The following is a 21,213-nucleotide window of genomic DNA, read 5'->3' on the forward strand; positions in this document are numbered from 1 at the left end:
CTATTTCTGCTAGCTTAATCTTAATATATTTAATTTTTATCTTTTTAATGTTAGGCATTGAAACTTAAGCCTTATGCCTCTTGGGAAATGCTCTACTACTGAGTTACACCTGTAGTTCCAGCTTAGGTATTTTACATTTATGGATTCATAATGAATAGGTCTTCATTATATTTTATCTTGGTTCTACAAATTTTTCTAGATTGTATTTTCTTCTGCACAGATTTTCTTTATTAATAATGATATATCATCATTAATTTTGACATTGACTTTGGCCTAATCCTCAATAAAGTTGTCTAGAATAACTACTTATAATTCTTTATTGTGATTTACTCATGCTTGTGTTTGAGCTTATATATACAAGACTATTTCTCTGCCTGAAGAACCGCAGAAGACCCGGGGACCGGGACTTATATTTAGTAGTTTATTAGACAACATTGTCCATTCACTAGGAACCTTGTTGAAAAGTAGAGGGGGTATGTGTGTGTGTGTGTGTGTGTGTGTGTGTGTGTGTGTGTGTACGTATGTGTGCCCACATTTTAGGGATGTGTGCACATGTACATGTGTTTGTAGATATTAAACATTATAGTTGACGTTAGATGTCATCTTCATTGATTGCTTTCTACCATGTATATTGAGGTGGGGGTCTGGCAACTGAGTTCAGAGCTTGCCAATTTAGCTAGCCAGCATGCTACAGGGATCCCTCACTTTGCCTCCTTGGTGTTGGGATTATTGGTCACCCATCACATCTGCCTAACTTGTATATGAGTGCTGGAGATCTGAATTTTAGTCCTGATGTTTGTGAGATAAATGTTTTTCTTGCTGATCCATTCTTTAGTCTTCAAAGTATAGTTTCTGAAATGTAGATTGAACTTAGTGATCACTTTTTTAAGACAAAAACCAAGTGATTATGGTTCAACAATCTTTTCAACCATCTCTGAGATCACCTTCCTTAAATTCTGATAGCTGGTGAAAGTATTAAAACCTGTGTATTCTAGCCTTGTTTTGCTACCACATATTCTGCAGTGTCTCTCTCTCTCTCTCTCTCTCTCTCTCTCTCTCTCTCTCTCTCTCTCTCTCCTCTCCCCCCCACTCTCTCTCTCTCATACACACACACACACACACACACACACACACACACACACACACCCTACACCTCTACATCTTTGTGTGTAAACTCAGAATAATGAATCTTTGTCAAAAGTAAAGTAAAATGTAAATAGTAACTAGAAGTGATTCAAGGTGTTTGAGGACAAATAGAGCATACTGAATTTCTTTGTGTATTTCCTTGGCATGAGATAATTTGCACTCACTGAGATGTCTGAAAAGATTGTTTGCATTGATTTTACCATGATGCAGGGCTAATGCCACTTACAATTTTTTGTCTGTAGTTGTAGGAATGGTGTCCTGTGCTATTATTAGTAGCAGAGGTAGCTTAAGCTGAGGCTGTGTTTTTGGTGACTAAAGTCTGTTCCATTGGAGCCACGGTTTCATCAGCTGAACAATCATTCTTTTAATGGAGTAACTGCAATTGTGGTGGGGTGATGGGCACATGGCTCTGGCAGTAATTGTGACATCTGAAACTGAAGATGTAGAGGTTGTGGTGGCTGCTATGGGGATTATGGTTGTTAATGAAGTAACCCCAGATGTCGTGGCCAGTGGTTCCACAGATGTGATATTAGCTATAGTTGTGGTGCCTATTTCTAAGGTTGTAAAATCAGGTGGAGAAGTTGGGTCATCAGTGGTGGAGCTGTGATATCTCTTCAGAAGTTCTATTTTTCTCTGGTTGATGGGGAGGCCTCCTGCTGTTGTAGTTCCAGAAACCTGGGTGGAATTTTTACCCAAATTTCCATGTTTAGGGGTCAGGAAGGGAGCCACAGACATGAAAGTGGAGGTACCCACATGGGTCGTATAGGCAGCAGCATTTGTGTTTCTGGGGTAAGTTATAGCCACACTGGTGGTTGTATCTGTTCTAGATATTGGGACAATAGCTCTTGGAAGTATTGTGGTTAAGGATCCAGTAGCTGTGGTGATAACTGTAGACACAGAGTTTGTCTTTGAGATCGTGGAATCCGTTTGTAACAGCACTGAGTGATATCATATAAGCTACACGGTTGTGCCAATTGTTGATTTAGTGGTTCCCACATGCACTTGGGTTGTAGTTTCATTGTTTGTTTTCACTGCTGTTTGAGTGACAGCTGTAGTCACTAATGTGCTAGTCACATTTTTTACAGTTGTCACAGTGATAGGTACACTTCTAGTAGAACGTGCTACAGGTGTGGTGCCTTGTAATGCATTCCTGGTAGAACCAACAGGAACAAAGGCAGAAGTTGTGGGTATTTTTGTAGTGGCAGGAGCAAGAGGTATGGCCATACTGGTTGATGACAGTGTGCTACCACGGGTGGTGGCCTCAATGCCCAGAGTAGTGAAACTTGTTTTTGTTTTGTCTCCAGTAAGCACAGAGGTGGTGTTTGTAGTGGTAATGGGAGGTGTGGTAGTTATGTTTGTTGAAGTTGTAGAGACAGCTTTAGTGGTAGAAGCATCCATGGCTGGGGTGGTGGTCTTATCTTCGGTGTTTACTTCAGTTTCTGAGCCCTCTGAGGTAGAACCAGATATAGTGGTAGAGGCAGAGGCTGAATGAGTTGTGGACCTAACCACTGTGTCCCTGGAAGTTGTAGGACTAGGGGAAGTACCTGGGTGTGTGGATTCTTCTGAAGGATTTGTGGATGTAGCCTCTATTGCTGAGTTAATGGTTGATGGTACTAAAGTAGTAGTGCCAATCACCAGAGCTGAAGTTGATCTCTCAGTGGAAGAGGCTCTCGCACTGGTACTAGAAATAGTTGGGTTAGGTGAAGCCAACAATTTCTGAGTAAGTATTGGTTGTCCCCTCATAGATGCATTGAATATTTCCTCTGCTAAGGAAAGTAGTCTCTTTGCTTCTTCAAAGGTTTTAAGTGTGTTCTCCTCATTGAGTTTGGGGTGTTTGGTCTTGGATTTGCCTAACCTGTTTATTAGAGATGAGGTTTGCCTTTTCAGAAGTGACACTTTGGAATTAATCTTCCTAAGCTCTTTCTTTACAGCCTTTTTAGCGGCTCTCTGCTGTTTCCTTTGCTGTTGCCTTTCCTTTCTGGACTTACGGGACTGTTGTGTTAAGGATGAGGTTTGCCTTCTCTTAGGTGATAATTTAGTTTTTTTGAGATTTCTTTTAGTAGCCAAATTTTCCTTTATCTTTTGTCTTTTCTTTTGTAACTTAGATGGTTGTTCTCTGCATGGCTTAGACTGGGTCCTTTTCAAGGTTTCTGAAGATCTCATTCTAGGTTTAGATATTCGAGTAGCTGATCTAATCATAGGTTGGTTTACCTGTCTGTTAACTGGCCTGGACCGGTCAGATCTTCTCTTTCTAATTAATTTCCTAAGGTTTGAAGATAACTTGTCAGCTCCTTTTTTAATCTCTGAACTAACTTTAGAAAATAAAGTCTTTACATTCTGAGCATTGAAGGGTGATGAAGAAGCCCTTCGGGAGAATCTGTTGGTAAGTGAGGCAGAATCATGAGACAAGGATGAACGTTGTTTGTCAAGCTGTGTAGATGAAAATTGGCTTCGTGATGTCTTGGAAGTTGACTTTTGGATGGGTTGACTGTTGAATGCCTTTTCTATTGTCTGCTTCCATGATTTCTGACTGTCACTGAACTGCAGGCAAAGAGAAGATATTATCAAATGAGATAATGAATAAATGTTGTCATTTCATTCTCCTTTCAGGAATTGGACTACTCTTTCATTTTAGGAGGAGGTATGGCCTTTTTAAAACTACAGAATAGCCTGAAACATGGTATTGCATATAGAGCCACTCCTCATAAAGTTCAATTAGCAGCTACCAGTATCTCAGAAAATCTTTATGAAAACTTCCAAAACAAGTCTGACACTTTCAAGTGGTTCTAGAAATGAATGAAGTGTTAAAATAATGGTCTCAGTTTGACAGCACCACATGTATCCTTCCCCATGTTGCCACAGCACTAAACAGATTTCCCTGGGATACTAGTTTCTACATGGTGAAAAAGAACTGGAAGTAATCTCCTACTTCACCATTATTCCTTGACACTTCTTATGAAGCTCCAGCCTCACCTTATAGAGAACATTTGGAGAAATGGAATTGCTAGACACCTTCAGTTAGGTAGAACCAGAAGCAAGGTAAAAATCATAGCAGCCAGCACTGTGAGGAGTAGGCAAAGCACTGAGGGAGTGTGTATTGTTGATGTGGATAGAATAATGTCAAGGACCTTGATACTTTTTATTCATGGACTTGGCAAAACCTGGTCCAGAAACTATTAGCCACAGCTTGCTCCTTACAAATGTTTACAGCTTAAGACTATTCTTCTATAGTCTATCACAGACTCCATCTAACCCTTCCTTTTAGTGCTGTTCATAATTAACTTGCTGAGTTTCTGGGTTGTGCCTTCTGTGAGAATGGGCATAGCTCACCCAATCCCAGTTTTTCTGTAGGTTTTGTTTTGTTGTTGTTGTTGTTTCTGCAGTGTTTGCCATTTCTTCATTCCCATATTATTTCAATCAGGTTTCCAGGACCAATCCATGCAGGTCACAGCATGGGACACTGTTAGTCCAACGTTTCTCTCCAGCTTAGTGTCTGAGTAGATGCCACTCAACTGCATACCCTGCCTGCAGTACCTGCCAAGCTAAGCTGGCTGCTTTCAGAAAACGTGATGGGATTTCGATGGGATTTGAGTTCATAGACAACTAGTCTCTAGAATCAATCTTTAAAGCTCCCCTCTTGCCTTCAAGACAGACTGTACAGACTGTTTTTATAAATTTTACAGAAAGGAAGAAATCTGTTTAACCAAGAAAGTTAAAATGCATAAAATCTCTTCATATCTCTGCCCTAATAATACAGATGTCTGTATTCAGACACTAGAAAGAAGCCTGAACACTCCTGCTTGGAAAGCAGATAGGATAACTCTAAATCTTCACTTCTCATTCCGGTCCTTCAAATCCAACTCCCAAGTCTCATCCCAGCTCTACAGCAGATCACCTGCTGCAGCCTCCTCTTCCTCTCAGCCCCTGCCTCCCGTCAATCACACAGATCTTACTTTCCAAACTTCCCTCCCCCTACTCATTGTTTTATCTCAGCTTCCAAGTTCAGCAGGCATTCCCTGCAGCCCCACTCTAGCCAGGAAAAGAAGTAGTCAAATGGCACCTCTTTACCCCTTCTTTCTCTCTTCCAAATTCAATCCCCCAATCTTATCCCCAGCTCTGTAGAAGATCATCTGCTGTGGCCTCCCCTTCCTCGATGCCCTTCTCTCTAGTGGATCACATAGATTTCCTCCAACCTTCCTTCCTACTTATCCTATTATTCCAGACTCCAACTTCAGCAAACATTTCCTAGGAAGCCTCAAGTTAAACCTGACAGAGAAGCAAGTAGGTTAGTGAAGCAGATAAGTTGAATAATAAAAAGGGCTGTTGGAAGTGTCTCCATTCTTGACCTCAGATTATACTACAGAGCTATAGTAATAAAAACAGCATGGCCTTGGCACAAAAGCAGATATATTGACCAATGGAATCAAATCAAAGACCTAGACATAAATCCACATACTATTGACACCCTTTATTTTTGATAAAGAAGCCAGAAACACACACTGGGAAAGAGATATTATCTATAACAAATGGTGCTGGTCAAACTGGATGGCTGTATGTACAAGAATATGAATAGATCCATACTTATCACCATTCATAATGTTCACAACTCTAAATTGATTAAAGATCTCAACACAAAAACAGATAAACTGAACCTTACAGAAAAGAATGTAAGGAATAGCCTTGAATTCATTGGCACAGGAAAATACATCCTGAACACAGTGTGGTTAGTGCTGGCACTAAAAGCAACATTTACTAATGGGACCTCATGAAACTGAAAAGCTTTTGTACAGCAAAGGAAACTATCATTAGGACAAAGCAGCAACCTACAGAAAGGGACAGATTTTTGCTAACTACACATTTGATAGAGGTTATTATCCAAAACATATACAGAACTAAAAAGCAAAAAACAAAAATTAAGAAAACTAGATATCAATTAAAAACTGGGGTACAGATCTAAACACAGAATTCTCAAAAGAGGAAACTCAAATGGCTGAGAAACACTTAAGAAATTTTGATATCCTTAGCCTTCAGAGAAATGCAAATCAAACTACTTTGAGCTTTCATCTTATAAGAGTATCTAAGATCAATAAAACAAATGACAGTTCATGCTGATGAGGATGTGGAATAAATGGACCAGTCCTCCACTGCTGGTGGAACAGCAAACTTTTACAGCCGCTATGGAAATCAGTGTTCCCCAGGAGTTCCTCAGCAATGAGTTCCTCAGGAAGATGGGAATTGATCTACTTCAACATCAAGCTATACTACTGTTGGGCATATACCTGAAGGTTGCTTCATCCTCCCACTGACACCATGTTCTTTGCTGCTCTATTCATAATAGCCAGAATTTGAAAACAACTTAGATGTCCCTCAACAGGAGAACCTGTAAAGAACTGTAGTATATTTATTTACATACCGAGATATTACTTAGCTCTTAAAAAAATGAAATCAGTAAATTTGAAAGTAATCGAATGGAGCTAGACAAAATCATTCTGAGGAAGGTATCCCAGCCCCAGGAAGTCAAATATGGTATTAGGCAACTCAGACTGTTGCCAAGGGTGTAGGTTGCTCTTCACGAACTGACGTGAAACCTCACCTACGTTACATATTGAAAGTGGGGAAGCTGAGCTTCTGTCTAACTTCATAATGCTGTGTTCTCTCATCTTTGTTACAGAAAGGTATGCCAGCAAGACGGAAACATAAACGCCAGCCTAGCTACACAAATCATTTGATTTATAATAGTGTCCTGCCTGTAAGATATGTGAACAAGATGGCATGAAGCTTGTGAGGAGAGTGATTAACCAATAATTAATTTGAATTCAGGCTCACTCCATGAGGTGGAGCCCACCCCCAAGGCTGCTTATATGACTGAGAACCTGAGACTAGAGAGCCTAGGGACCAAGGGAAAACCTGAACAACTCTGTTCTTCTAAAAACCACAGCAATCAAATGACTCCTAATGTCTTCTGCTCTACTCATAGATTGGTGCTTTGCTTAGCCATCATCAGAGAAGCTTCCTCATGGAAGATGGGGAATTGATGGGGACAAATACAGAGATCCACACTCAGACATTGTACAGAGAGAGTCAAAGACCTCCTAACACTCAGCCTTAAACAAGATGTCTCTATGAAATCCCTCTCCTCAGGGCTCAGAGAATCCCGCAGAAAGGACACCAAAGAAACAAGGCCTATTACACAGAATAAGTTTGACATACAAGAATTCATAGAGACTGAGGTAGCATGCATAGGGCCTACATGGATCAGCATCAGGTTGGCTCCTAGAGCTGAGAGGAGAAGTAGACACATGCCATTATCTCTAACCCATAGATTATCTCTAGTTGAAAACTACTTGCAAATGAAATTTTAGTTTTCTCTAAGGGATCTTTATTGGGTAAACAACCTACTCTTAGGGGTAGAGTGCATGCCTAGGAGTAGGTGGCTCATAATGAAAGAACTCAATGTCATTTTTTACAGTTCCCTGTCTCATAATGTCAAGGTTTTACTTTTTAAATATCTTAAATCTAATTTTAATTTAATTTTGTTTCATTTATGCATCAATGGTTTTTGTGTTTTCACCTTACAGGTCCTTTGTATGTATATATTACGGCTTCCAGTTTAGTGTTTTTATGAGCTTTCTGAGTGTGTGAATGTGTAGGTTTCTGCATTTATATTTGTTTTTTGTGCTTTTTTTCCTAGGCTCTTTTCCTTCTGTTTGCTTTGTACTATTCTGATGTGTTATTATCCCTTAGATGTCTGTTTTCTAACAAGAAATAGAGAGGGGTTAGATTAGGATGAGAGCCAAGGTGGGGAGGAACTGGAGGAGAAGGAAGGGAAACCTTAATCAGGATATAGTATATAAGAAAAATTACTTTCAATAGAAGGAAAAAAAATCCAAGACCTAAACATCCAAGTTCTACTGTCAAAAGCAGCTTTCTCTGGGGGTTATTGACTGCTGTGGAAAAAATTTTGTAATAAATTATAGTTGAGTAAAATTGACAATATGTAAAGACCAACTGTAATTCTAAAAATGTTTCCAAAGGGGAGCATAAGGAACAAAGGAATATTTTCCAATTAAATCGGAACAGAAAGCCCTCTACCAACCCTGTGAAAGAACAGCAGTAAACAGAAAGGCATAAAATCGAAAGCACAGTTTCACTCAGAGCATCAAGATCAAAATCTACTTTTACAAGTCATGTTTCAGATGAGTTGAAAGTGAGAGCTTATAATCATCATGATTTCTCTTTATCTAGGGTCAATTGAAGACATTGGTTGAAGGGGCTATTCCCCTTGTCTTAAATCACCTTTGTCTTAAATGGGAAAATACTTTGTAGCTTTTTATCCTAAGGATGCAGATAGCAGAAACAGATGGTGCAATTCAGAAGAGAACTTGCTTCACCTGGAGATGCTGGCCCAGCAGGGGCACTAAGGAGCAGGACGTGGCTACTGAGGAGCATGGTGTGGACATTAAGGAGACTTCACATTTCCTTTGTAAATTTAATTCCATATCTTCTATGTTTATTCAGAGTATTTTCTCTCATTCCTTCTCCTCACACAACAGTCTGCTTTTCCATACTCTAACTTCTTTTTTCTCCTTCTATCTCTCCCTTTATTTAGCTCTCCCCTTCCAAAGTCCAGTTGATTATTTATTTATTTGTTTGTTTATTTATTCATTCAGACATTCTGTGACAGGGTCACACTTGATGCCTAGGCTATTCTTGAACTTGCGGTCCTCCTGCTACCTGGGATTCATCTGCTGCAGGTGAGCGCTACCACATGTTTTCAAATAGACTAATGCCCATGAACGTTGGAAGAAAAACTGTTCTTGTTCCTTTTTATCTTGTGTTAATCTATCCTGGCTTCTAACAATGCCATCATCTTACTTTTAACCCAACCCTAATTTTACATAGCCTTTAATTTTAGGCAGTTGTTATGGTTTTTCAAGAGACTGGGAACTTACCTGGAAGCAAATGGCGAAGGCCAAAATGAGTCCTGGTAGAATCAAAGTCTTCATCCTGTCTTTTTAACACCTTAGGGGCAAAAATCAGAAAAATGTATGCCAGGTTCTTGACAAGGCTATGATGACTTTAAAGTCCCTCCCAGTGATTTTAAAAGGGGGACAGTTTAAGAACAAGTACTTTTTTTCTCCTTGAGTTGGATTATAAATAGTTGTGAAATTTAAGCACATGTTTCTCTTATTGAAATAATTTTATCATACAATATATTTTCATTATGTTTTTTTCTTTCTCAATTCTTCCCAGATTTCCTCACCATTGTATGCACAACCTTATGTTCTTTTTCTCTCTCCAAAAATCAACCACCAACAAAATTCCACAATCAAATGACAAGAAACTGTAAATACACACAAAAACCCCACAGAAACATAAAAAAAAAGGAGAAACCAAATATATGAGAGAAAAAAGAACGATAACACAAAACAAAAGCAAAAGCAAAAAGGGGACAAAAAGTCTACAAAAGCACTGTTGAGTTTGTTTCACACACATGTTTTAAAGACACCGTCATTCTTTTCAATGAGCTCATGGATAACTCTCATCTGATGTACTATTAACCTCTGAATTCAGTTTCATTTAACTTCGCTTGGAGGACTATGTGTGGCGTGTGGCATATGGCATGGTACTCCATGTTTTATGTCAGGACAGACTTGTAAAATCAAGAAACTCTTTTAAGTTATTTAACCTTTTATTTTCCTCAATACATAAGTTTTCTTCTTTAGGTTCCTCTATATAATTTCCTGAAAACGTTTTATGTCATTATCCAATATTTGTGTGCTGAAAACTCATGTTGAATGATATACACTTCTCACTGAAAGGTACTGAAGAATCACATCTATTTCTGATTGTGCTAGTCTAATTTCTAAGGATTTGTTTCTTCCTAACACTGAGAGGTATATGATGGAATGTATACAGCTGTCCAGTGTCTCCCTCTACAATGTCACATTCCTTGCATGTATATGCACAGCAACAGGCATTAGAATTTAGTAAATGGAAAATGGGAATGAGGTATGAGAGCAGTCTGTATCTATGTCTATCTTGGTGTAGCTTTACCTCAGGTAGTATGAGGCATGTGAGCACAGTTTTGGGCCCTCGGCTTCCCTGCCCTTAGTGTAAGAGATGAACCTAAAGAAAAGAGTTTACTGGTCATGTGAGCCATTATGTAATTCAGCAAATACTTTGATTCCCTAATATTTACTACGCACTCTAAGGGGAGGCATTGGTGTTAGAAAAAATGATACAATGCCCCTACATTATAGGTACCTTTATTCTCACGATTAACAAGACTCTTTCTGAACTCACCCAGAGTCCTACTTTCAACTGATATGATAGCCACAGTGAATTTTATGAAATGTAAAATTGGTTTTAATTTTTGAGGAATCTCCATACTACCCCTGATAGTACCTGATCTAATTTACATTAATTAATGTGATTCAGCTATACAACTTCTGGACTCTTAGTCTGCATACAGGATACAGTAGAAATACCTGCACACCCCTGTTTACTCTTCTGTTATGGGATCACCCCAAACGCCAAGCAATGGGTGAGTAGCTAAAGAAAATGGGATACAGATACACAATAGGTTCGTATTCAGCAGAAAGGAGAACGCACTAAGGCATTTGTAGGGAAATGAAGAAGTTGGTGAGTATCACGCTAAGTAAATCAGATTCAGAAAGACAAATATCAAGTTTCCACTCACATGTGAAATTAGGATTGAAAAAAATGACATGAAAATAATAGAGAAATTCTTTGGGAATAGGAAGGGGACCAGTGAGGGCAGGAAGAATAACAACAAAGTACTCAAAGGAAGGAATATAATCAAAGTACATCATATCATATACACATACATATTTATGGAAATGTCATAAAAATTACTTTGTGCAATTAATATTTGTATAAAGTAGAAAATACAAACCTGATTATTCTAGTTTCCAAGTTAAAAGTTTTTGTTGCTTCCCATTGATGTTTATTCTATAGATGAAAAAATAAAAAAGTCTATAAGTGGCTTTAAAGGAATTTTTAACAATTACCTGATAATACTCATTTATGCCTCACTGTGTGTATTCAAGCATGTGTGTGTGTGTGTGTGTGTGTGTGTGTGTGTGTGTGTGTTCATGATATTTTCTTTCTCTAACTCTTTCAGATATCCTATCACAATCACTTCAGTAAGGCTTTGCCTATATATTGGTTCAGACCCAATCAAGTGAGCTAATTTGGTTTGATGTCAAAGAGATTCTCTAATCTTTAGCAGCAGTGCCTCCATTCCTCATTCTGGCTTCATACATTTTTTAAATTCTGAGTTTCTTTCAAAGATTTTCTTTTTTTTTTCTTTGATAGATTCTGGGTACTGTTTTCTATGACAATGTCCAATAGTATAATTTCCCCTTTAGTTAAGACTGTCTAGAATTGAACTCATTAATGCCCCCAGCTTCATCTTGGTTAGAAAACAGACATTAGTCAAAGAAAGCATGTTCTGCATTGAAGGTGTCCTAGAAGAACTAGAACTGTTTATACAGTTACCTTGGTGCAGTAAACTCCTTGGTTTACTTTGAGTTCATCCAGTTCCAACAATTGGATGTCTTCAGATGAAGAACCAATGGAGTCTTGTCTCTAATAAAGCAAGCCTGCCTTCCCTATGTCCCTCCTACTTTCCATCTATTGGCTATGGTGCAGAGTAGAGTCTAGGAAAAATTAGTGTGTGTGTGTGTGTGTGTGTGTGTGTGTGTGTGTGTGTGTGTATTAATCAGCTTATCCTTGAATCATTTGCTGTTTAAATTTTTTTCTTCCAGAAACACTACAAACTTTCTTATCTATATTTTTGTTGGAAGTCATAAGAATAAACATGATCATTAACATCATAAATTAGCACAAAGGCCTTTATGTTCATTGGTTAGTTTAATTTATTATTGTTTATTATTGTTCTAGACATTTTTAATTGTTGTTAAAGATTCTAAACTTGATCAGTTACATTTATGTAGTTTGTTTCAGTTTTCTGAAGTATAATATAAATGAAGAGATCATTGTTAAAAATAACATCCTAAGAGTATGTAGTCTCTTCTCCATTGGTACAAATACATGGTTAAGCTTTTAAATCCAAAGTGTTTGTTTTAGAGAATTAAAAGTTACAGATAATCCCAAAATTTAAGCGTGTATATTAAATAATTACTATTCTGTTTTCTGAATCATTATTCAATTGCTGTTACGATGTATATGAAAATATATATGATTTTTATCTGTAACTGAGAAATAGTATAATAGCTTTTGTAAAACAATATTATATTAAACTACTATATTATATTATATTATATTATATTATATTATATTATATTATATGAACACCAGCCCCAGAATCAGGAAGCTTTGTGCTAGCCCTTACACATATTGTTTTAATTATTCTATAACCTAAATTCATTTTTAAATACTCTTTTTTCTTATCACCCTTGTGCTAGTTACCTGCAAAACCAAAAGAAAAGGTTTATGGAAATATGTTGTAAAATTAAATGCCATTATTATACTTGTTATTTTAAAATTTAGTTTATTTGCACATTTAATTTTCCTAATAATATTTGTTATATATATTAAACATAACATTCAATTTCATTATTATTAGATTTAGAAGGAAATCTAGTTATTCAACAGATATTTATTATACCCTTCACTATGGATTAAGAAATAGGACTCATTTCTGCATTGGGTGACTGTGGATGGATTTGTTGAGGAGGGGAAGCAATGGAGGACAAACAAGGGCATTTCCACTTTACACAGCAAGTGTGTGTGCTTCCACTCAGCTATTTCTCTTGGATAAAATTTTCCCATTATCTTGTTCTTCAAGGACTGTGTGGAGGTTGGAAGACAGAGTTTGGCTACACTTGAATCACTGGGTATGTGTTTGATAAGCACTCTAATAAAGCGTGTATAAGCTGTGTTGTCTTTCCTGAGAATTGAGGTAAGAATTTGCAAGTGAGAAAAATTACATATAATTATGACGGTTCCACTGATTTCAGTCATAATAAAATTTACCTCCCTTTTCTCTTAGACCAATCAAATGATATCTCTAAAGCCAGTGTTATTTTAGGTTCATGGTTCTCATTTTGACTGAATGTTGGAATAGGAGAGAGGATGTTGGAAGCTAAGGACTTTGGTGACATATTCCTCATTTGAGTTTATAGTTGACAATTTCATGAAGAAACTCTTTATGTAGCACCTTATCATATTACAGGCTTAATGTTTATATTAAAATTAATCATGCATTCATCAATGTGATTTCAAGAATATTCAGAAAGCTTTAGGAAAATAAATCTAGTTTGTTGTTAACAAAAATATATCACGGAATTATTAACATATTATTTACATGGAAAACACTAACTCAAACCTATTAGTCAAGATCATGTGAAAAATTAAACAGCTTCAAATATAACAACAATGGGAATGATATTGCTGTGCAGTTTAATATCTGATAACCAGAGAAGAACATTTTAGAACAGCTTGCCAACAGGTTCCCAAACACCATGTTTAGAAAAACAGGCATTGGAAACAACGGAATAGTAGAGTTTAAAGGAAAGATAAATATATGACATATATTGTTGAAGAAAGAATAAAAGTGATTGGAGAAGTTGAACCTACAATTTTAGGTCGACTTCGAAGAGTAGGTGAGCCGTTCAGAAAGAACTTTCCTCTTCAGAAAGAAGAATGTGTTGATTCAGATTCATTTAAAGAATAAGTATATGTGCTGAATATCTAGATATTTATATTATAACATAAATACATATTGAAATGCTAGAAAATAATTTTATCCACTAACAGAATGGATTAAATTCCAAAATAAGAAATCCCTTTTGCATTCACTGCTGTCTGAGAATCCTGTCTCTTCGCTCACCGTTGCTGAACTTGGTGTGTCACCACAATCATGCTTTGGATTATAATATTTCTGAGATTCAGAGAAACATCTTTCTTCTAGCAGTTTTAATATGTCATTTGATGCAGAATTAAGAGTTGAATCAGAATTTGAACATGTAAACATATCAGTGTTGTTTCTGAAGTACTAAAGCAAAGTGGTTTGGCTTAGATATTAGAAATATTTAGATTATGTGTTGTTAAATTTTATCCCAAGGGTTAAAACTTTCATACAGCAAAGTAACTGCAATTTATTATTTTAGTAATCATAGTGTGGCCAATGATGAAAATAAGAAACACATCTGTTAATATAAGAACTGTATCTATTCTTTAGGTGCCAGGTGATCTTTTGATACACGTATATATTGTATGATATTTAAATCAACTTAACCCTAACCACCTCTTAATTCACCATGCTTTTTCTCTGTAGGTTTTTCAGATTGAACATGCTATGCAAGCACTCTACTACTGAGCCACACTCAGGCTTTTTTAATTGGATATTTTATGTATTTACATTTCAAATGTTATCCCCTTTCCCTACCTCCCATACCCTCTTCTCCAACTCCCTGCTTCTATGAAGGTTCTCCCATTGGCACCCACCCACTCCCTCCTCAACACCCTGGCATTCGCTTACACTGGGGCATTTAGCCTTCATAGGACCAAGGGCTTCTCCTACTGATGCCAGACAATGCCATCCTCTGCTACATATGTGGCTGGAGTCATGGGTCCCTCCATGTGTACCCTGTGGTTGATAGATGCGAGGGTGATCTGGCTGCAACATCTGTCACCCCATTGATTACCAGTGTTGATTTGGCCGTTCTGACTGACTAGGCGGGTGCCCCCTTCCTCCCTCACCGCTCCGTGTGCTTCCCTCTTGAAGCTGCACGCTTGGTCGAAGATAGCCCTCCAGGAATAGAGGAGGACCGGTCTTTGGTTGAGGGTATAGTAGTAGCTGTGCTCCCTGTTAGAACCTCCAAACAAGCTCTCAAGGCCCATACTCGGGCTTTTATCTTGGAATATCTCTCTCTCTCTCTCTCTCTCTCTCTCTCTCTCTCTCTCTCTCTCTCTCTCTCTCTCTCTCTCTCTCTTAAACTACATTATGCCAGTCTGTAGCTGAACTAATTCATAGCAGCTTACCAGACTTTTTTTCTAACTAACTAAATGTTCCCTGTCCAATCTTTCTCCATTTCTCTCTTCTCACTACCCTTCCTAGACTCTAGCCATCATCTTTGCCCTGGACGCCAAGAGTCATTCCGATATGGCAGAGGCCAAAGTGAGAGATCTTCAATTTCTGGTTAATGTTTAAACATATGCATCTCCGGGGACTAGGATGCCCTTTCCACTGCATTTGAATAGCAATCTGTTTGGTAAAGATCAAAGTATTTATGGACCCCTGCCCAGTGCCCCTTAAACATTTTAACATTCATTTCCTACTTTTGAGAATATAATAACTACAATCCTTCCCGCGACCCCTTCCATGTACCCCTCTTGCTCTTTTTCAAACTCATGACGTTTTTATTCATTAATTGTTACTGCAAGCGTTTATGTACATGTATATACTCATATATTCCTAAATCTGACTTGTTTCGTCTGTATACTGTTACTTGTCTATGTTTTCAGAGTTGAGCATTTGATGTGGGATAACGAATTGGTGAGCTCTGTTCCCTGTCGTTTAGCTCATGTTTGGGCAGAAATGTCGAGACTCTGGGTGTATCTTCTGACATTACTAGTAGACACAATTTCACAGCAAACTCCCTGATCCTCCGGCTCTCATAGTCTTTCCACTGCTTCTTCCACAAGGTTTCTTGAGGGAATATTTTGTAGATTCACCCATTGCGACTGGAGTTGCACCCACAGTGACTGCCTTATACAACTCTGCATTTTGATTGGTTGTTGTTTCCTTTAGTGGTTTGTGTTGCAAAGAGAAATTTCCTTAATGAAGGGTGAAGACAATGATTTTCTGCTTTCCCAGGAGGTTCAGGAAACAGCTTCCTTCATTTTCTAGTAAAGTGATCTTTGCTTCTTTCCAAAACAGTAACATTACATGAACAGTGCTAGAGTTACCAGCCAATTCTATTTGTTAGCTAGAGAGTGGCTCTGAATGTCTGGATGAAGGAACCTCAGAAAATACTTCTTGATGTGTCCCAGTAGGAGGAGCTCTCTTTCAAGGTGGGGGCTGGGGGGTGTTTCAAATGAGTGTTTTATTTGAACCCTTAATGCCTGAGATGGGTAGTAAATTCCTAAGATGCCTTCAATGAATCTTTTCTGTTGTCCCAGTGGAAGGTACTTGGCTATTTATTTAACTTATTTACATCACAAAGCTGCCTCCACTTCCCTTTGCAGAGTTCCTCCCCCATCCCCTTTGCCTCTGAGAGGGCAGCTGACAACCAGATCCCTTCTCCCGGTTGCCTTGGTGCATCAGGCTCTGCATGATCAGGTGCATCCTCTCCCATGGAGGACAGACATGACAGCCCTCTCCTACATATTATCAGGGGCCTCAGATCAGCCCACGTATGCTCTTTGGTTAGTGGCGCAGTCTTTGGGAGCTCCCAATGGTTAGTTGATACTGTTGGTCTTCCTGTGGGGTTGTTTTCTCCTTGTGGGTCTCAATCCTTGCCCTAACTCTTCCACAGAGGTCTCTGACTTTCATCCAATGTTTGCCTTTCTGAGGACTACTATCCTAGGCTCCTGTCCTCAACCATAGCATAGCATCATTAGTAGTGTGAGGGATTCCCTGCTCATGGGATGGGTCTCAAAATAGGCTGGTCAACCGTTAGCCATCCATTCCTTCAATCTCTGCTCTGTCTTTGTCTCTGAATTTCTTTTTAGACAGGACTAATTTTGGGTCAAAATTTTTGTAGGTGTGTTGGTGTCCCTGTAAGCATTTTGTCTAAGCTCTGCCTGACAGTTACCTGTCAACAGCCAGGTATGCCTGACTCACTATAAAAGGGGCTGCTTGTTCCTTTCTTTCTCTGTCTCTCTTGCTCTTGCCTTCTTGCTCCCTCTCTGTCCTCTTGCCCCTTCCCCCTCCATCCCTATTCCCTTCCCCTCTCTCTATGTACTCATGGCAGGCCTCTCCTTCCCTTCCCTTTGCTTCCCTCCCCATCTCTCCCCTCCCCATCTCTCCCCTCCCCTCCCCTCCCCTCCCCTCCCCTCCCCTCCCCTCCCCTCCCCTCCCTCCCCTCCCCTCCCCTCCCCTCCCCTCCCTCCCCTCCCCTTCTCTCTCTCTCTCTCTCTCTCTCTCTCTGCCTTTCTCTGCTTCTACCACTCTCTTGACTCCCTTCCCCATGCCTTGAATAAACTCTATATTATACCATTCTGTGGCTGGTCCCTCACGGGGAAGGGACCTCATCATGCCTTATCATGGGCCCACGGAGGAACCCCCTCCCCTATACCTCACCACTCATCCATAAAATATATCCTCATTCTCTTCATCTTTTTACGAACACATCAGTCCCCATCCCTCCAGTGGGGGTCCTGTCTGGCTATTGGAGGTAGTCTCTTCAGGTTCATATCTTAACTTTTGGGCACTTCTGCTAAAGACGCCTGCATTGACTTCTGGGAACTTCCCTCATCCGGGTCTCTGGGACTTCTTAGAGAATCCCCAGTCCCAGGTCCCTGGAAGCTGCATATTTCCATTCATTCTCTTTGCCCTCTGTGGCTCATTCCTGTCTCTCTCCACGCCTGATCTTGGCCCCCTATTCCCCTATCCCTCTCTTCACCCATCCCGGTCCCTCCCTCCCTCTGCCTCCTGTGACTGTTTTGTTCCCCTTTCTAAGTGGGATTCAAGCATCCTCACTTGGGCTTTTCTTCTTTAACTTCTTTGGGCCTATGGGGTATATCATGGGTATTCTGAACTTTTTGGTTAATATCCACATATCAGTAAGTACATACCATGCATGTCCATTTGGGACTGGTTTATCTGACTTAGGGTAGTTCCATCCATTTGCCTGCAAAATTCATGATATCCTTGTTCTAATAGCTAAATACTACTCCATTCTGTAAATGTTCCACATTTTCTGTATCCATCTTTTGGTTGAGGGACATCTGGATTGCTTCCAGTTTCTGGCTATCACTAATAAAACTGCTATGAGCGCGTGTCCTTGTGGGATGGTGGAGCACCTTTTGGGTATATGCCCAGAAGTGGTATAGCTAGGTCTTGAGGTAGAACTATTTCTAATTTTCAGAGAAACCACCAGGTTGATTTCTAGAGTAGTTTTTACAAGGTTGCAATGGAGGACTGTCCTTCTTTCACCATATCTTTACTAGCATATGGTGTCACCTGAGTTTTTGATCTTAGCTGTTCTAATTGGTGTGAGGTGGAATTTCCCACCTATCATTTTGACTTGCATCTCCCTGATGACTAAGGGTGTTGAACCTTTCTTTTAGTGCTTCTCAACCATCCAAGATTCCTCTGTTGAGAATTCTCTGTTGAGTCCTGTACCCCATTTTTAAATTAGGTTATTTGTTTTTTTGGAGTCTAACTTCTTGATTTTCTTATATATTTTGGATGTTAGCCCTCTGACAGATGTAGGGTTAGTGAAGATCTTTTTCCCAATCTGTAGGTTGCTGTTTTGTCCTATTGACAATGTCCTTTGCCTTACAGAAGCTTTTTAGTTTTATGATGCTCCATTATTAATTCTTGACCCTAGTGCCTGAGCCATTGGTGTTCTGTTGAGGGATTTTTCCTGTACTTGGCTTCTTTTTAATGCTACATATCTTTCTAACAATTGGGCTTTCTTTGCCTGTGACGTTAAATGTCCTTCCTCTTTTTTGGACAAACCACACTATCTTCAAACTCTTCTCTCTGCTCTTTATTTGTGATTCTCACAGTAAACCAGCCAGTGACAACCCTGCCTCAGATTCAATGCTATTTTGCCTGAGATTTCTTTCGCAAACTTAGTTTGTCATCTTTAAAGTAGGCTTCCAAGAAATCCTCCCACACACTCTCAACACTGGTGAAAAAAAATGTAGACACACTTTTGCTACGATGTGCTAGGCATGGACTACAGCACCCTCCCAGTACCCTCCCTCTTCTTGCTTGAAACCTTATAGGTCTGGCCTTCACTGTTTATATTTCGATTGGCCTTCTGCTCTTCTGAAATCTCCAAGTCACTATGAACTTGTGTTTTCTGTATTCTAGGGTTTTCCTAACTATTTCTCCATATTTTTAAGTCTTTCCTGCAAATCTGTTTCAAAGGCCCAGACCTCATATATTTTTTCTCCATCTTTATTAAATTGGGTATTTCTTGTTTACATTTCAATTGTTATTACCTTTCCCAGTTTCCAGGCCAACATCCCCCTAACCCCTCCCCCTCCCCTTCTATATGGGTGTTCCCCTCCCCATCCTCCCCCCATTACTGCCCTCCCCCCAACAATCCTTTCATTAGGGGTTCAGCCAGACCTCATATATTAAGTTGAGTTTAGTCACAGCATGACCCAGGCCTTTGGTACTAGTTTTTTATATTGGGAACTTTTCTTGGCATTGAGACAATATGTGGGAAATTACCTGAGAAATTTAGCTCACAGATTCAGATGTCAGTCCTTCATGAAAGGGAGCAAGTGGTAGAATGGAGTAGCTTATGTTACGTGGCTAGGAAGCAGAGATATGGAAATAGAGGATGAGGCTAAGGAAAAAGAAATTAGCACCCAAGGTCTTAAACCCAAGTGGTTTCCTTTCTATAATTAGGCTCTACCTCCCTGACCTTTAGCTCTTCCCAACAGTGCTATTGTATTACATAAATACATCAAGGAACTAGCCCAGTCACATGGCCAGAGTCGTGATGAGGAAATCATTGATAGAGATAGATATACTCAGAGGTGTACTCCTCTAAGGCTTACCCTGGCCAACTTGGTAAGAAAGAAAAGCCATCGTGTTCAGCAGTAAACAGAATACCAGCCCTCAAAATATTTGCCATTTAAAATAACAAATTTCTACTAAACCTAATGAAATATGTTAAAGTTACACATTTGCAGGGGCAGTTTGAGTGGAGAGGTCATCTGTGGCTTACTGGGTGATGGTGTCTACTGTGATTGTATCAGTTTCTAAGTCCTCTCTGTTAGAATCAGACACAGCAGTAGAAATAAGAGCATGTAGAGTTAGCCCTGCATTTGAGCAAGTTGTGGAATGAAGCGGCAGTTCCCTGATGCATGAATTCTAATGCAGGTACTGCTGAAGCTGCTGTGAATGTGGGGTGGTTGCAGGAGAAACAGGCTCTGAGGATGTGTGGTGTGTGTGTGTGTGTGTGTGTGTGGTGTGTGTGTGTGTGTGTGTGTGTGTGCATATGCCATATATACAAATGGCATAGTGGTGATAGTGTTTCTGGTGTTTCTGGTGCCTTGGATGTAGCATTGGAAGTCTGAGATACAGTACCTATTGAATTAGTTGTGTCAAGCATCAGGGGATTTACTTTGGACACAACACTGCTGATAATACATTAAAGAGCCGGGGACTGTAGTGCTTACCAAGGATATCTGCTGTTGGTTGAACACCTATGGTCCTTGTCAGAAGTTTTCTGTTAGTGTGATTTGTACAATTTTGCATATCTTAGAGACTATCATTCATCAGTAAGAATGGGTAAGTTTGGTGCAAATGATACAGTAGCCTTTCTTTGCCCTAGATTGCAGACAATGACTGTTGGATAGTTGAAACCACTAATTTCACCTCTCAGCTGTAATTTGCAGGTAACTAGTTGTCTTTTCAGTTACAGTGAAATATGACATGAATCTGGCAGATACAAGGTTTGGTTTTGGATGCTCACATGTGAGCAGAGAGCCCTTTGTTGACATGGAACAAACAGGACTTGCATTGGGCTGGGGGAGGGGGATGAAGAAATTTTTCTATGCTAATGAAGTTTTGGCGTGGCTAACTGATGATTGCTGTTTTCTGCTGTCTGATTCAGTCTGACAAGTCTGCTGCCTCCCTCTAAATTCTAAAGCAATTGCTCTCAACATTCCTAGTGCTACAACCCCTTAACACAGTTCTTCATGGTGACTCTTTTTTTTTTTTTTTTTTTTTTCCGGAGCTGGGGACCGAACCCAGGGCCTTGCGCTTCCTAGGTAAGCGCTCTACCACTGAGCTAAATCCCCAGCCCCCTTCATGGTGACTCTTAACCATGAAATTATTTTTGTTGTCACTTCACAACATTGAGTTTCAAAGTTTACACTGAG

The 21,213-nt window shown here is 39.4% G+C and overlaps 1 protein-coding gene and 1 long non-coding RNA gene across 4 annotated transcripts in view; one reads left to right on the forward strand and one right to left on the reverse strand.

Moving 5' to 3' along the window:
- Positions 1-1,441: 1,441 nt before the first annotated feature.
- LOC134481833 (mucin-5AC-like) lies at positions 1,442-19,668 on the reverse strand. Of its 2 annotated transcripts, none has more exons than XM_063273816.1 (4): positions 19,553-19,668; positions 11,066-11,121; positions 9,099-9,168; positions 1,442-3,687 (listed from the first exon to the last, which is right to left on the reverse strand). In XM_063273816.1, exons 3-4 carry the CDS (start codon positions 9,150-9,152, stop codon positions 2,104-2,106), a joined length of 1,638 nt encoding a protein of 545 aa, XP_063129886.1. In that variant the 5' UTR covers positions 9,153-9,168; positions 11,066-11,121; positions 19,553-19,668; the 3' UTR covers positions 1,442-2,103. The 2 variants fall into 2 exon arrangements, with proteins under 2 accessions (XP_063129886.1, XP_063129885.1); XM_063273815.1 differs by lacking the exon at positions 19,553-19,668 and adding an exon at positions 11,671-11,737.
- LOC120096584 (uncharacterized) overlaps positions 12,351-21,213 on the forward strand; it is a 47,366-nt gene continuing 38,503 nt past the window's right edge. For both annotated transcript variants that reach the window (XR_005493193.2, XR_005493195.2), the window contains exon 1: positions 12,351-13,031. This is a non-coding gene — a long non-coding RNA (uncharacterized LOC120096584). The remainder of the gene's footprint in view (positions 13,032-21,213) is intronic.

Source organism: Rattus norvegicus, chromosome 14 (genome assembly GCF_036323735.1).
Source record: "Rattus norvegicus strain BN/NHsdMcwi chromosome 14, GRCr8, whole genome shotgun sequence".
Taxonomy (NCBI): Eukaryota; Metazoa; Chordata; class Mammalia; order Rodentia; family Muridae; genus Rattus; species Rattus norvegicus.